The sequence below is a fragment of the Larimichthys crocea genome, chromosome VIII, assembly GCF_000972845.2.
Source record: "Larimichthys crocea isolate SSNF chromosome VIII, L_crocea_2.0, whole genome shotgun sequence".
Classification (NCBI taxonomy): domain Eukaryota; kingdom Metazoa; phylum Chordata; class Actinopteri; family Sciaenidae; genus Larimichthys; species Larimichthys crocea.
This window is the reverse complement of record NC_040018.1, coordinates 31,537,408-31,553,440: the sequence shown is the minus strand read 5'-3', so window position 1 is coordinate 31,553,440 and position 16,033 is coordinate 31,537,408. Positions and strand designations below refer to the sequence as shown.

General features: G+C 45.3%; 1 protein-coding gene across 8 annotated transcripts in view; it reads right to left on the bottom strand.

Annotated features, from left to right (window-relative positions):
• LOC104932420 (serine/threonine-protein kinase BRSK2) overlaps positions 1–14,991 on the bottom strand; it is a 94,027-nt gene extending 79,036 nt beyond the window's left edge. For all 8 annotated transcript variants that reach the window (XM_027281621.1, XM_027281624.1, XM_027281622.1 and 5 more), the window contains exon 1: positions 14,484–14,991. In XM_027281621.1, coding sequence (XP_027137422.1) covers positions 14,484–14,577 — 94 coding nt within the window. In that variant the 5' untranslated portion in view covers positions 14,578–14,991. The remainder of the gene's footprint in view (positions 1–14,483) is intronic.
• Positions 14,992–16,033: the final 1,042 nt, after the last annotated feature.

Sequence of the window (16,033 nt, the reverse complement as noted above, 5' to 3'; positions counted from 1 at the left end):
GAGGAAAATGCACATCACGCTGATCATGACTGCTAAAATCAAACCAGACGTCAGCGTGAAGCTCTCGTACGTTACACAGCTGCACGCCGAAGACATTCATCAGCCGCTGACAAATATTGATTCAACACGATTTCATTACAAGCTAATATAAATGACTGTGGAGGACTGCCTCTCATTCTGCATTGATCTGTGGAGAAGTCGCTTCGCTGTTTTGTCTTTAAAATATCAGAAAATGATCAAAGGTCTCTGATAATTAAGCTGCTTACGGGAAAGCTGGAACCTAAAGACATTTTTAAACAACATTCATCACTGACCAAAACTTATTTTATTCTCATCTTAAAACCAGAAAACTGGAGTTTGAAATGACAGATTGTAGCTGTGCCCTTTGTGTGTGAGGGTCTCTACTGTGCGTCCCCCGGTGTGTACTCAAGTAAATGTCTGCGTTCATCCACGATAACACACACACACACACACACACACACACACACACACACACAGCGTGGTGTTGGACCATCTGGCAGGTGGTGTAATGAGGGTCGTGACCTCCTGTCAGCCCCCCCCCTCCATTACCAAACTAACATTTTCACAATAAAACCCAGGCTGCAGCTCTTCAAATGAAGCTCCATGTTAACGCACAGTTACAGGTTTAAACAGTAAAAGGTGGAAATCAAAGATATTCTTCTTCAGCCTCTCATTTTGTTGTTTTAAAACCTCCTCCTTCACACTGCATGGTCGGATTAGAGGCGGATTAAGGCCAGTCCAACAGGGGTGGACCATCGCCCGCCACCCACACTCCCATTGTCTTCACAGAGGACAGAAACATGCAGGATCAATGAGGACGCTCAGTAGCTAACACAGATCCCTCTTCATCGTCTCAGAGAGTTCCTCTTAAAGGCTTTCTGTACACTGACAGTCTACTGTTGGAAAAATGAAGTTTAAAGAACAAGAAATATGGCCGAACGTCCAAAATCAGACACGCAAAGTCGCCACGTCAGCGACTATTTAGTCACATTGTTGATGATGATTATCTTTTGACCAGAGATTCTGTCGTTGCCTGATATTTATGAGCAAATGTTTGAAGGATTATCCGCTAAGTTAAAACTACAAAAATGTGTCACACTGGTGCTCCGGCTCAGGGTCGAACTGATTTCATCTGCGCTGTCAGTCAGAAATGTTGGCAAGCTGCTACCCAGAGCCTGAGACAGACGTACAACCAATGAAACCACGGCAAACTTTTCTGTCCGTTGGTACCTGTTGGTGGAACGTCCTACCAGTTCCTACCAGATCAGGGGCGTCTCTCTACTTCACAGACCTCCTGAAGACCTCCAGCTCTTCAGAGAGGACCTCCTCTACAACACCACCAACAGCTGGACATATAAGAAACAGTAGCTGCTGAGAAGTGAGGCTGTGCCAGCAGACGATGTTCAGGGATCCGAGTCGTTGCCTTTACCAATGTCAAGTCAGACTTTGGCTTGTTTTCCCATTAATGTATTAAATTAGCATTAGATTGAATTTGCCCATAGTTTCACGTCGACCTCACCAAAATAAAACGGACATCTGCGACACCAAGCGACCGGCATGTATGCATCATTAAGAGTCAGACCTGATCGTGGGACACTTCTGTTTTTTTCAGCCACTTCAGATAAAAGCTTCAGGAAAAAGTCTCCAAACACCATAACTGTCATTACATGATGTGGCCACCATGTCAAAGCCTGGCGCTCTTCCTCAGGGCCTGTATGCAAATTAAACCAGTGATCATACACACTGCACCGAGCAAAAACATTAAAGCTCCGCACACGGTGGCTTTAATGTTTAACATGTGCTGCACACACTGTGTCAGTCTGTGATTTCTTGTATGTTTGGCCTGATCCTCGTGCTAAGTCGAGGTCACAGAGGTCACAGAGGTCACAGGAACCTTTAGGTCTCATCCTCTGCCGACCATGAACATCCACGGCGTGCGTCACAGACACGACCATCACCAAATAATTTAGCATGGTTTAATTAATTCATCTGCTCATCTGTAACCTCTGGGCATGCCCATATAAGTCATTTACACCTTCACACACACACACACAAACACACACTGGTGTAACCATAGCTACGCTGAGCAACGCTGAAACAGTTTCACAAATAATGTATTACAGCCGAGGCCTCTTTTCTCCGTCCAACAACACCAGCAACACCAGTGTGTGTGTGTGTGTGTGATTACTGCAGAGAGGCTGCAGCCAGTCGTTGCTGTAATGCAGCACTGCAGCCTCACACCACACTGCGCTGCCTGAAAATACTGCAACGTAGCACACACACACACACACACACACACACACACACACACACTTGTCCTTGTATACTTGTGAGGACCCACGTTCACATGATGGACGTTTGTTAAAACAACTTACTTAACCTCAGCCCTCACCTTAAGCCACCGCAATCTAAGCCTTAACCTTCAGAATGTCCTCACTACGTACATGCATGTGTTCAGGAATGTTTGTTATTATTGTGACCGTCACACACACACACACACACAACACACACACACGTCCTTGTATACTTGTGAGGACCCACATTCACATGATGGACGTTTGTTAGAACAACTTACTTAACCTCAGCCCTCACCTTAAGCCACCGTGATCTAAACTTCATTTCAATTTTAGCCTTAACCTTCAGAATGTCCTCACTACGTACATGTTCAGGAATGTTTGTTATTATTGTGACCGTCACACACACACACACACACAGCAGTACCTGCCAGCACCACCAGTAAAGTGAGTATAATGGTGTTCCTCACGCCCCGCCCCCTTAATCTGATTATGCCACATGATTGGATGTTTGGCCGAGGCTGCGAGCTGGAGGCGACGCCGCTGACGTGGTCCATCTGTGTGGCCCGGACGCTTAGTCTAAAGGCAGGAAGTGATTCTTCTTCTTCTTCTTCTTCTTCTCGAGCTTCGTGGCCCGCCGGACCATGAAACAGCAAAAGACGGGACGGGCGGCGCAGTGCCGCAGTCTGCCTGACTGTCGCCGGGCCTCGTGGGTAATGCTAATGAGCAAGCTCCGAAAAAAGCTCATTAAGATTTTGTACCTAGCTGGACCGCGTCCTCGACGCCGTGAAATTCCAAAGTGGAATCGCTGGTTGCCAAAAGCACTCAGCCATCCCATCATGCACCAGTCAGGGGTTTTTAGTGGACGCAGTGAGGGGGGGGGGGGGGGGGGTTTATTTATCTAATATGAGATACCAGAAACTCCATATTCCTACAAAATGAAGCGAGGGTCGAGCGCGGGCACAGGGCATCAGAGAGAGAGGGAAGTCAAGCAGCTCTTCAAATGGTAATTTCCTCTGCTTCACTCCTGGACGCTGTAAGTGCTGACTCAGGGGGAAAGTCCAGATTGCTTTTGGAAAGGGATGAAAGTGACTTTTTGAGGGAGAGAGAGAGAGAGAGAGAGAGAGAGAGAGAGAGAGAGAGAGAGAAGGGGGATTTATGCTCAATTTCATTAAGATTTTGGCTGGTGGCAGAGAGCTGCGGGACCGTGAGGGGCTTATCTGGAGCCATAACCCATTCCCGTTTTGATTACTGGCTATTGATTGAGGCATTAAATTGGTCTCTGTTGAATACGGCAGCATGTGAAAACGTGCTGGTCGGCCTATCACACCTGACAGGAAGTGGGACTGGATTAAAGAAGAGATGGCTGATAGGAGGCGCAGCACCGTCGGCCACGGTGACTAAGCAGACGAGCATTCAGACGGGATCAGGCGCTACGCCGAAATGCCGCCTATGTATGTTTGTATTGAACGTAACCGCTGTGAAACTAAAAATAACTTTTTATTTCTCGCATTAACAAATTCATCGAGGCTGACGCTCGCTCTCTCTCTCACTGACTGAGTATCTCTCAGTTTCAGACGTTTCAGATTGCGGTCGGGTTGCGTTTTTCTGCGGCGACCTCACGTTTGCGCTGGAACGTGACGTCGCTTTTACACCTCACCTGTTTAAAATGATCCAAACCCATCGGTGGACTCCCACTCCTCAGAAATCTTAAATGCAACCCCTGAATATAAGCCCATCCTCCCAAAAAAGCCTGGCTCCTTTTGCTTATGAAAAACAAAGATAAATGTTGAATCCTCACGTTTCTCCTTGATAAGTCAGGTATGAAACATCAAGTAATACACTCATTGTTTCAGTACTATGCAATCCTTCGTTCTTAACCTAATAATTCAGCTTCTTTCCACTCTGGTTTGAACCAGAGGTGCAGCAGTAAATCAGTAATAAAACAGCTGGACTTCTGTACTGGCAGTATCGTCGGATATCGTCCCCACCTTTCCTGCTGCAGGATAAGTGCCTTCAGCATCTCCACCTTAACAGCTGTTGCAATCAGGCCGATAAGTGTTGATGATTGGGACCGATGGAGCCTGGTGGCACTGCTGCTGCCCAGCAGGATCTTCAAACCTCATTTCCCTCTGGCTGATCCATATAGACGTCATCGATGCAGCGTCACACACACTCGAGAACCAACACTGAAGACAGTTGGAGCGATCGCAGCAGGTGGCAACATGGTCCCAAATGTGCACGTGAACATATCGACTTCATTGGTGCACACACCTGTTACGTATTTACCTCTAATAACAAAACAATCACCAGCACTCACATGACAATTATCAAGCTGTGCATGCACACTGCAGGAGCCGATTAAAGCTCTACCTACCACATAATAAACATAATTGACTGAGGCTAAATTCAGGACACGCGTCTGTACGTACAAAAGAGGTAATGGAGCCGGGAGTGCAGAGCAGAGGAGTCTCCAGAGACCAGACAAATCACTCCTCCACCTGCAGACATAAATACAGAGAGACTCTGTCCAGAAAGGAGACAAAGAGGAGACAAAGAGGAGAGAAGGAGGTGAAGAAGGTAGAAAGAAAGACTTTGAGTGAAGCAGACAGAGATGACAGGAAGTAAGGGAAGAGACAACATCCTGTCTTTAAGACTCAAGATGAAACTACACCTGAGACATCCATTGGTGCCCAACATCTCATACTAGTTTGTGAAGGACGTCCCTCGACCTCTCACCTCAAGATATCTCAATGGAAATGTGTTCTTTAGGTACACATGCCTTTCCTCTGATAGACATACCCAATGTATGCTAAGCCCACAACTGCTTTTTTTTTAAAACTTTGAATCTTTGTGGGGTCCATGAACAATACTGAATGTCATAAATTGGGTCTGGCTGGAAAGCAGAGACTCAGTGAGTCCACATGTGTGATGATGTTAGTCCCCACTGTCGACATTTCATTTTCAAAACAATCTGTTGTGACCTCCAGGGTCATCACAGCCTCATGAAACTGGGGCGTTCAGAGGATGGATGGCTTTCATGAGAAGTGCTGGACATCCTAACGCAAAAGCTGCGATTCTTCTAGAAATCTCCAAATGTGAAAAGTTTTTGATACAAGCATGAATTTTGTCTTTTTGTGTCTTGATGTGGAGGAAATTCTGACCTTCTTGATCAAAAATTCATCAAAAACGGTAAAATCTTCCACCAACAAATGGGATCAACACAAAAACTACTGCAACACCTCATGAGACATAACACAGCATGGGTACGGTCATCATAATGTGCCGAGACCTTAAACACTCACAAAATATTTCAGATTTATGACTGGAGACCCTTGAAACAGAGCTGAGCTGCATCTCAAACTAATGTTCAGCTTTCAGATGAAGTATACAACTGCTGTCTCCCCCTGAAGATCCCCTGTCCGTCTGAAAAACACACATACGTTCATTACTTTTTTAAATCCTTGAACACTGAGGAGCTGTTTTATGCAGGACGATACAGCGAGTTGACATCCATGGATTTTCAAAGTAAACATGTATTCAGACAAAACTTCTTGAAGAGGTAACCCCCACCACACACACACACACACACACACTCGGAGATGCATCCCTGCACACTTCACCTACCTGAATATTTCAGCAGCAGTCTGCTGACTTGTGCAGAGAGACTTGTTAATGACTGACAGCCACAGGCAAGATGACAGCAATCTAAATTAACTAAACACTAGGTGTCTGTATGCTCAAGGCGACCCGGGAACAAACGAGGACCGCATCCCGATCAGTGTGTGTGTGTGTGTGTGTGTGTGTGTGTGTGTGTGTGTGAGCCAGAGACGAGCATGACTCGAGTTAATTGAATCACACTAACAGCATCTCTCTCCGCCGAGCCGCATACACGATAAACAGACTTTGTTCTTCCTGTTCCCACGCTATCAAAGATATTTCTTTATCTGATGTGAAAATTGTTTTTGCCGTTCTTTTCTTGCATCATTAATTCACTCAGCACTTCTAAGAGCAACGTGCAGCACAGCCGGCTTTTATCCTCGCCGTGGCTACTCGTAACGCCGCCTGCAGCCCGCGCTGCAGCGTGGAGACATTAACGTTTGACAGAAATAAAAGGAGAGCTACACCAGTTCAGAGCAGACACTGGCTGACCACAGGATTCCCTCCACACTGTCAGAGCTTTGTTTACTATTTCCACCATCGCTGGACTTTCTCCTGCTAAATGTCGAAGCATCTGTTTCAACAGAGGGGGGGTGTTAGGCTGGACGTGTCCTGTGAGGAGAAGCTCTGATAATCTGGCAGACAGAGAAGCATTAGCCGAGTTCGCCTCCCCTCCAAAAAAAAAAAGACTAATTCAAGCGGTGGGGATTCAGAGGTAGTCTTTAGCTTCAGAGAGAGAGAGCGACGGAGAGAAGAGGGGGGAGGTGGAGTGAAGCGAGCGATGTAAGGAAGAGCGATAGAGATGTAGAGAGAGAGAGATGGGGGTAGTTTCTCAGTCATTGTTTAATGGCTCAGGCGAAACAACCATCACCACCTCCACCCCCCCTCAGGCTGAGCAGAGGGGGGGGGCCGTGGAGATGTAGAGCGAGCGAGCGAGCGAGCATACCTCCAACCAGCCACAGAAAAGAGAGAGAGAGAGCATTCCTCCGGTTGCCATGGTAACCGAGCCCTCAGCTGGGAAGGCGAGCAAAAAAGGGGGAGGCGAGCCAAAGAGATGTACTGTATGGAAAAAAAGCAAAGGGGAGGAGGAGGAGGAGGAGGGTGGGGGTGTTTGACACTAGCCATAATTTTGATTACCCCACCCTCCATCCTCCTGTCTGCAGAGAAGCTCTCCCTACAGACTTTTGTCTACTGGCAGTATTTCCTTTAACCCCCCCCTCCAGCACGCTTGTTGCAGCGACTCGGGTTTTTAAAAATGTTTGACATGATGCACCGCTGCACAGTTTGAGAACCAGTGACACAGAGCAAAACTTTCAGAGTGTTATTATTTTTTCCACCAAAAATACTCAAATTATTCCTGGAGGAGTCTCAGGATATTCTCTGTCTCGCACAGCTGAGAAAATAATGAAACCTCTGGTTTGATTTATAGAAAATATTTAGAATTTAGGTCATAAAAACAGAATTACACACCGGAGCTTATTAATATCTATCTATAGATATAGATATATAGATATAGATATCACCCCTGACCTGCAGCATATCAAACTGATTATTCTGCTCTGAGGAGGTCACTCTGTTGAAAAGCTTGTTTTTTCCCCCATGAATATTTTAAAAAGTACGTTTTATTCATTCTGAGGAGCCGCGATGGAAATCTGTGTCCTCTGTGTGCAAACGAGGCGGCATAAATATTTTGTGTCGTTTTTAAATTAATGCAGCATAACGAAGCAAAACCAGGAAGTTCAATAAAACAAGCCCAGAAAAAAAAAAAAACACTTAATGTAAATCCTCATAATATATCCACACACACACACACACACACACACATCTGAGTGTATATATACATATGCAGTGAGAGTCATGGGAGTGTTGCCACCTGCAACCTGCTGATAATGAAGCTGTATTTCAGCCACCTAAAGGCAGCCATCTGTGCTGGGGCTCCCTGCTACCCACACTACCCCCACCACACACACACACACACACACACACACACACAGCAGCACTCCTCCACTGGAGCCGAGGGACGACAGTCTTTAGGATGTTCCACGTCAATAACATGACACTTTCATTAAAATACAACAGGGACACACACACACACACACACACACACACACACACACACACATTCCCATTACAGGTTGTAGAAAAATAAAAATGAATGATGTCTTCCTGGCGTACGTGTTTCTGGTAGATCAGTGCATCAAAAGTTGATTATATATTTTTTTTTACTTCATTTTTATATTTCAAGCAAGAAAAAACACCATGCTGCATGTATACAGCCACACGCACACACACACACACACACACACACACAAGCATGCAGGGCAAACCATCAGGAGCAACTGGAGTTCAATGTTTTCCTCAAGGATGCGTTGACATGTGGACAGGATCATAGAAGCACGTGTCCAACGGACGTCTGGCTCTCAGTGGGACCTGAACACATCGCTTCCATCAGTCATGATGATGTGCACCACGGTAACTGCAGACATGTCGTGGTTTCCGATTTTAAATAACGTATTTTTCGGGCTATAAGGCGCATTTAAAATCATTTCATTTTCTCAGAAATCAACAGTGCGCCTTACGTATTAATTCTGGTTGTGTTTACTAACCTCGAACCGGTTTTACGTGGTACACATTACCGTAGGCTGCCGCAGTCAGGAGCCTCGCGGAGTAATACGGACGTCTTTTTCCACGAATCTCCGTCCCTATCGATCTACGACTCCATGCACGCCCAAAAACCCAAGAGAAGCAAACTAATTTGGTGCATGACGTCATTCCGGGTGGATTAACCAAAGAACTCCAACCGCTAGATATTGGTGTCAACAGGTCGTTCAGAGTTAAAGTGCGAGCTGCATGGGAGTGTTGGCTGACAGAAGGCGAACACACATTTACAAAGACAGGGAGGCGACGCCAGATAGGTTGGATAGGTTGAATAAAGTTCGACCTGTCCAGCACGTTTTGTTTCACTTATTGCGTCTTATAAGCCGATGAGCCTTATGTGTGAAAATTGACAGAAGGCGCCTTATAAAATTGATATTACAGCCCAAAAAATACGGTATGTTCAGTAACCTGAAGGTGTTTCCAACACGTCTTAGCGCCACTGGAAGATAATTTTAGTGCCGTAAGAAATGATCTTGATGAGTACAATATTCTATCACAACTGCTGGCCGGAGCAGTCCATGTCAATTACGTTGGATTAGGATCAAGTGACTGGACAAAAATATTGGATCTGAGATCGTTGGGACGATGCTGGACATTAGATCCCAAATATAACCTTTATTTAATGATCCTTATCAAATGTGTTCATCAGCGAACATATCATCAGATTTTAAACTCTCAAATATCGATATTTGTCTTAAATTCCAGGAACATTCGAGCTCTCAAGGTGGATGGTTGTCATGTGCACGATCTCAAATGGTTTCTTTCAGCTTCTCTTCAGTTCAAACTGCCAGAAGTTGATTGAAAAGCAGATCTGAGTGGCTGAGCAATGAAAACAGAGAGAGGACAAGAGGAGGAAAAGATTGGCAGCTTGCAGTCTCGCAGCGATCGCCGAGAAGGAAAAGAGTGGCCATTGTCGCAGGAGGAGAGATGAAACCATGACAACCATCCCACTGTTGGCCAACACTTAGAAAATGAGCGCTGTATGAAGCCTGGGAAACCAGTGTAAAAAGAGGAGTACTTCAACCCCCCCTCCACACACACACTCACATGGAGACACACTGACTAATTGTTCAGAGTCAGCACAGCCTCTCGCCATTCAGCTTCGACCACCAGACACACACCATGAAGGCATTGTTCCAACTGCCGTCTCATAACTGGGAACAGAAAAGAAAACCCATTTCTCAGAGTGGGAATTTCAAAAATGACAAAAAGTGTCACAAATATCAAGCAGGGTAACTAAGAACACGAGGAACAGGACCCAGATACAGAACTGCTGCAGAACAATGGTTTCACTGCTAAATGAAATGTACAAACGCTTACGGACTGTCAGACAGGCTCCGTTTAAAACCAGGAAAGGCAAAAAATACGTAAAGGAGAAGGCTGAATCCAAAGTCCATGAAACAGCCGAGATCCAAGACTGACGACAAAGACGACCTGACGCTGAAACCAAAAAACACAAAGACTAAACACGCAAGTGAAGACAGCTGAAAACTCACTTTGGTTCACTGCAGACACCAGTTTTGGAGTCCTCGAGATCAGTCTTGGTCTTCAGCCTCGGTCTCGTCTCTCTCAAACAAAAAGGACTCTGCATTTTAGCTCAAGACAACTTCGGGGACATCGCTCAATTATCTGATTATTTGTTAACTGCCTGAGAGGAGACATCAGCTCAGTCTTCTGGAATAAAATTTGGTTCATCTGCAAAACAGCGTCTGAAAGAACACACAGCGCTTCGTAAAAACTGCAAGTCGACCTGAGCAGGTGAACAAGGTGACTCAGTGTAGCAACGGGTATGAATATTACAACCTAAACAGGCTAATATTGCTATACCTTGGTCTTGGTCTCGGTCTTGATACATTCTGGTCTCGGTTTAGTTGGTCTTGACTACAACACTGGAAGACACTGTTGTTTTCTTTGGTTAAAAAATCTGCTTTGTGTCTTATTTTTTCTCTATGGAGGCATATTGTGTGTTTTTGCACCGCTTTGTCACGTATGATGAGTTTCATGAGCGATAAAGAAAAACAGCTCGTCTTTACTTGAGAAGCTTTGTCGACTGTTTTTGATTAATTTTCTGTTAATGAATAATAATTTCTTCATACTAGTGCTGAGTATCGAATCCTAAATGTGTCCTTTGTGCAGAGAATCTAGAACTGACATCAAATGTCTGGTCAGATTTACTCAACGTTCTTCCTATGCTACACAACTCTTTGTGCAGTGTTGGTACTGATATTAAAAGTAAGGTATTGATAAATAGGTTGATTAATAAGATCAAATATAGCTGGAACAGGCTTTCAATGAACTACCACAGAATATTTTGAAGTCTCAGACATTCAAACATAATTATAGTTCAAGCAAACTGACATTTAATGAGCTCTTTATTAGCTGGAATTACACTTGAAGCAATCGAGTCTTGACTGTAAATCTGGTTCATGTCTAACATCCAAAGAACAAGAAGCATTAGTCCACTCCCTCAGAGATGCTTCACACACACACACACACAGTAACAAAGAGCGTGGGCTTGCCCTACACTTGTGGAGGAGGTTTAATGATATACAGGCTTCCCTCGTCTGCCAGCTCAGACCGGAGAGCCTTCGATTCATAGCAGCAGCCATCAACGAGCAGAGTATCACTACAGCCGCCTCGCACACACACACACACACACCAAAACACAACTCTGCACGAGTTCCACGTCTCTACATGCAAATGCACTTAGGCACATTCAACAGATTCACGGGTAAGATGCCGCAGACACAGGCGACCTGTCGAGACGCCGAGCTTCATTCAAATCCTTAAATCAGCAATTTCTTCACCTCAGTCGACTGTTAAATATGTTAAATTGCTGAATTTGTCTATCAAACAGTCACCAACCCCCAAAAGCATCCAGCTAACGATGATACTGTAACATCACGTCGTTTATTTCACGATGGAGAAGCTGTAACGAGGCCTGACGTGTGTTTTTAAACGATGCGTCAGTTATCTTTCTCTGACATCACGTCAGATTTCCACCTGATGGTGAAACTCGACAAGTTGTTCGAGGAAGCAGTCGGTAAATGTCGCGTCAATCGAGTTGACGTACAACAACCTGTACAACTTCCTTTCAGTCAAATCAAAGTATCTGTCCATCACGGGGGAGTTCACACTCGCTGCCATGTTTCCACTCTTAATCCCACCTACAACGCTCTGATTGGCTCAGTTCTTTCTCCATCAATGAGCCATCAATGAGCACAACAACAATGACGTCAGAATCACAGATCTGGAGCCAAACTGAATATTAAGTACAGCGGGTTTATTTTGGATACATCTTCAGCGTCTGCTGTGATGTCGCTACACGTCTGATCAGTTTACTGACTCAGAGGACTGAAGAGACATTGAAGAATTTGGACACTTTCTTTCTAAATTTACTCAAAAATATGAAACAATCATCAAAATAGTTCATTTAATAGTTTAGTAGCTGATTAATCGACTCTGATGCATCTTGATGTGAGATAACTGCATCCTAAAGACTGAGAAGAGCCTCAGATGAAGGACTGTTGGCATCATGCAGTCGTGTTGAGATGGAGCAGCTCTGGAGGGATCACTGATTGCACTGAGCTCAAAATGATGCTTAGGTGAGCAGCGTAGTGGACTGTGAGATGTTTTACGGGACAGAAAGTTGAAGTGCAAGCACAGCAGAGTGCTGCATGTGCGGAAATGGACCTTTACTCCTCCTCTGACTCCGTTACTATAATTAATCCTGTTGAAGAACAGAGCAAATGATCCGTGTGTCTTTGTGTGAGTTAAATGCACACTACTGCAGCTTCATTCCATCTGCTAAATAGAAGTATTGTGTAATTAATACAGCAGCTGTTACAATCCGAGTCTACCGACCAGCTAATTGGTTGGTTATGAATTATTCACCCACCGAGGGAGCAGAGCAGCGGAGAGGAGAGAGCTCCTACCTACTGGAGCTGGAGGGAGACACCTTGATCGTTTTGTGGATGCGTGAGTCCACAGATGGTGGGGTATCCGAAAAACGGAGAACCTGACCTGAGCCATCCATCGGGTCCGACACAGGAGCTGCTCTAAATACGCCGACAAATCACTAAGACAGAGTCTGTGCTGCTCAGCAGTGAACTAACAGACACCATCACTCCTTGTAGTCCTAAAGAACTTTACCTTCCTCCATGTATGACAACTTCCAAAGGTATACCATCGAGTTTACGGCAATGGATGATCTAATGGACCTTTTCAGCTGTTTTACGGGAACCTTTTTCCTGTGCAAGAAACTTGAAATGACGATAATTGATATTTTTTATGAGAACAAGGTACTATACGACTTGTGAAGACAATGAAAGGTGTCACTAGAAGTGACAAACCTTCAGAGAACTGGCTTCATCACTACGAGCGGCTCCAGTCGGCTTTATGGAGCCGAGTTTCAGCTCATAGTTTAGACAGACACAGTTAGCGAGCAGCAGGTGAACATAGTGAAGCGTTTACCGGATAAAGACACAGATATTTCCCTCAGAGGTTGGAGGAGACCAAAAACGAGAGAGAATACTGGACAGGTGACACAAACACGACTCCAAATGTTTTCCTGAAACTACTGAATGTGGAAATACGCAACTCATACTCCCAGTCTTTGAGGAGACGTTTCACCTCTCATCCAAGACGCTTCTTCAGCTCTGAAGAACTGAAACGTCTTCGTGGATCTACAACCAAGTCCAGTTGGCTCAGATTTAACTATTCTCAAAGGAAGATGGCCTGGACAACTGAGAACCTGCTCCAGCTTGAGCATTAACTGATGCAGTATACCTCAAAACTGAGGTGTTTCTAATACAGAGGGTAGACTACATATTAGAAGCACCTCAATCTACAGCCTCCAAAACGACCTTAAAGTTGAATCAGCGCCTCCCAACAGAAACTGAGCAGATTTCTCTGTTTTCAGCTAAAGAGACTGATATTTCCCTCAGAGGTTGGTGGAGACCAAAAACAGAGCTAAAAGAGAGAGAATATGTAAAAATAAGCAACTTATCGTCCCGGTTTGACCAGTTCATCCAATCCAGGGGTAGACTAAATATTAGAAACACTATGACTCAATCCACAGCCTCCAAAATGAGCTTAAAGTTAAATCAGCGTCTCTAAAAACGGTCCCGACAAGAACTGTGCAGATTTCTCCTCAAAATGACTCATGAAGAAGCTGTTTGATGTCTCCCAGACAGATCGGTACAGACGGGCCTGTCAGCATCATAAAACAGCATCAGCCATCCTGCCATCTTAACCCGCCGAGGAAGGAGTCCAAAGATGAGCTCAGCAGACTGCTGCACCATTAAAGCAAATATGAAGACAGAAAATGTGCGATGTTGCAGCTGCAATGTGTGTGTGTGTGTGTGTGTGTGTGTGTGTGTGTGTGTGTGACCGGACAGTGCAGCATCACTGCTCTGCCTCTTCTGCAGAGAGCAGCAGCCTCAGCAGAGCGGGCCCATGTGACAGATGGACGCTATAACGGAATTAGAGACAAGAAAAATCACAAGGGCCCATTATCACCGAGCCCTCTCTGCCTGACAACAAGGATTAAAGGCACACCACCACCACCATCAGCACCATCATCAGCACCATCATCAGCAGCACCATCATCATCATCATCATCAGCACCATCAGCATCATCAGCACCATCACCATCATCATCAGCACCATCAGCATCAGCAGCATGCAGGCACTCTCTCCCTGCATTCACAGCCGCATCCAGCGCAAACACCCGCACTTATGAGGCATTTCCCCGCATTCAGAGCACGCAGACAAACCCCGCAGACCTGACGTGATGTGAGCGCGGCAGGCGCGGTGCTGAGGACAGTCCTGACAGCATCTTTCACTAACCTGTCTGTCCTTTGCCCAGCGTCTTCTCCAGCCGGTATGGTCCCACATAGTTGGCGTAATGCCCGCTGTTGGCGTCCTTGCCCGACGATGACATGTTTTCTGTGGCGTGCGGGGGTCAGCAGCGTTTCTCTTGCGGGTGTCCGTGCGGTGGACGCGGTGGACGCAGCGAAAAGCGCAAATCCGCGGCGCAGTGGAGTTCACCTCGGTCGGCGTCTCTGTTTCCTCTTTGCTGCTCGCTGCAATATTCGTGTCTGTCCGTGCGGGCGTGTGCGTGCCTGAGTGCGTGTGTGTGTGTGTGTGTGTGTGTGTGTGTGTGTGTGTGTCCTCCGCTGGGCTTCGTCCTCGGTGCGGCTCAGATTGCGGTTCTGAACCTGGGTGTCATGTTGGTGTCGGTGCCGGAGGAGCGGTGCGCTGCAGCCCCGTTGGGTGTGATCTGATGATGGGACAGCATCGACATCTACTGCTGCTGCTGCTCCAGCAGCCTGCGTCAGCACCACCTGAGCCTAACGCACACCTCCGGCCAGCCTGTCAAAATAAAGGCGCAGAGGAAGAGTAGAGAAATGTTTATTGTCATCCTGAGCTCAGTGCTAATATCTAAAATATATGCAGTTTGATTATTATTTGGTGAATCAATTAAACAATTATCAAAATATCAGCTGATCAATGAATTGTTTTAGTTCCATTTTTATTTTAAAATAATAATTATATTTAATAATTATATAATTTTAATTTAATTTAATTAATTTTTTCTGGCTCTTTTATCTTTAAAATGAAACTTTAAAATGCATTTTAATTTACAGATTTTTATTTAAATAAATATCAAACATAAAAAGTTGAAAGTGTTAAAAGTCGACGCTCGGATTTGCAATTGGAAGCATCACCCGAAAAACTCTGCTTTTATTCTGATTTGTTAACTGCCTGAGAGGAGACCACCAGCTCAATGTCCTGGAATAAAATTTGGTTTTATTTGGTTTATATTATACTTTTATTTTGAAGCTCAATTCGCCTAACTTCCGCTGCCATGCCGGCTTGACGCAGCTGCTTTAATTAGGGAGCACGCATGCGCACAGAGCTCGCATCGCAGGAGGTTGCTGATTGAATCGGGGTCGAGGTGACAGTGAGAGGCTGCTCTTTTTTCTCTCTTTCAAAATAAAATCTATAAATTACTTCAAAATAAAAGACATTAAAGGCCACGCAGAAATTTCCCAGGATGCACCGAGGCGACACTGTTTTCACATTAACAGAAAAAAAAAAGTCCAATTATTTCTGTCCTGATTGATTTAATCTGCTCAGACTCTGGGTTATTAATTAAAGATGGATCATTATTTGTCACTGTGTGTGGTGTGTGTGTGTGTGTGTGTGTGTGTATGTGTGTGTGTGTGTGTGGTGGGGGTTAAACATGTTACAAGCTGCGACACTTTCACTTGATTAAACCAGCGGTTGGTGACAGTGACGATCTATCCGTCTCATCGCTCCTTCACAACAAAAGCCTTTTGACCGAGCACGCTCAGTGGCAGATGGCCCCCCCTCAAACTCCCTCCCTCCCTCTT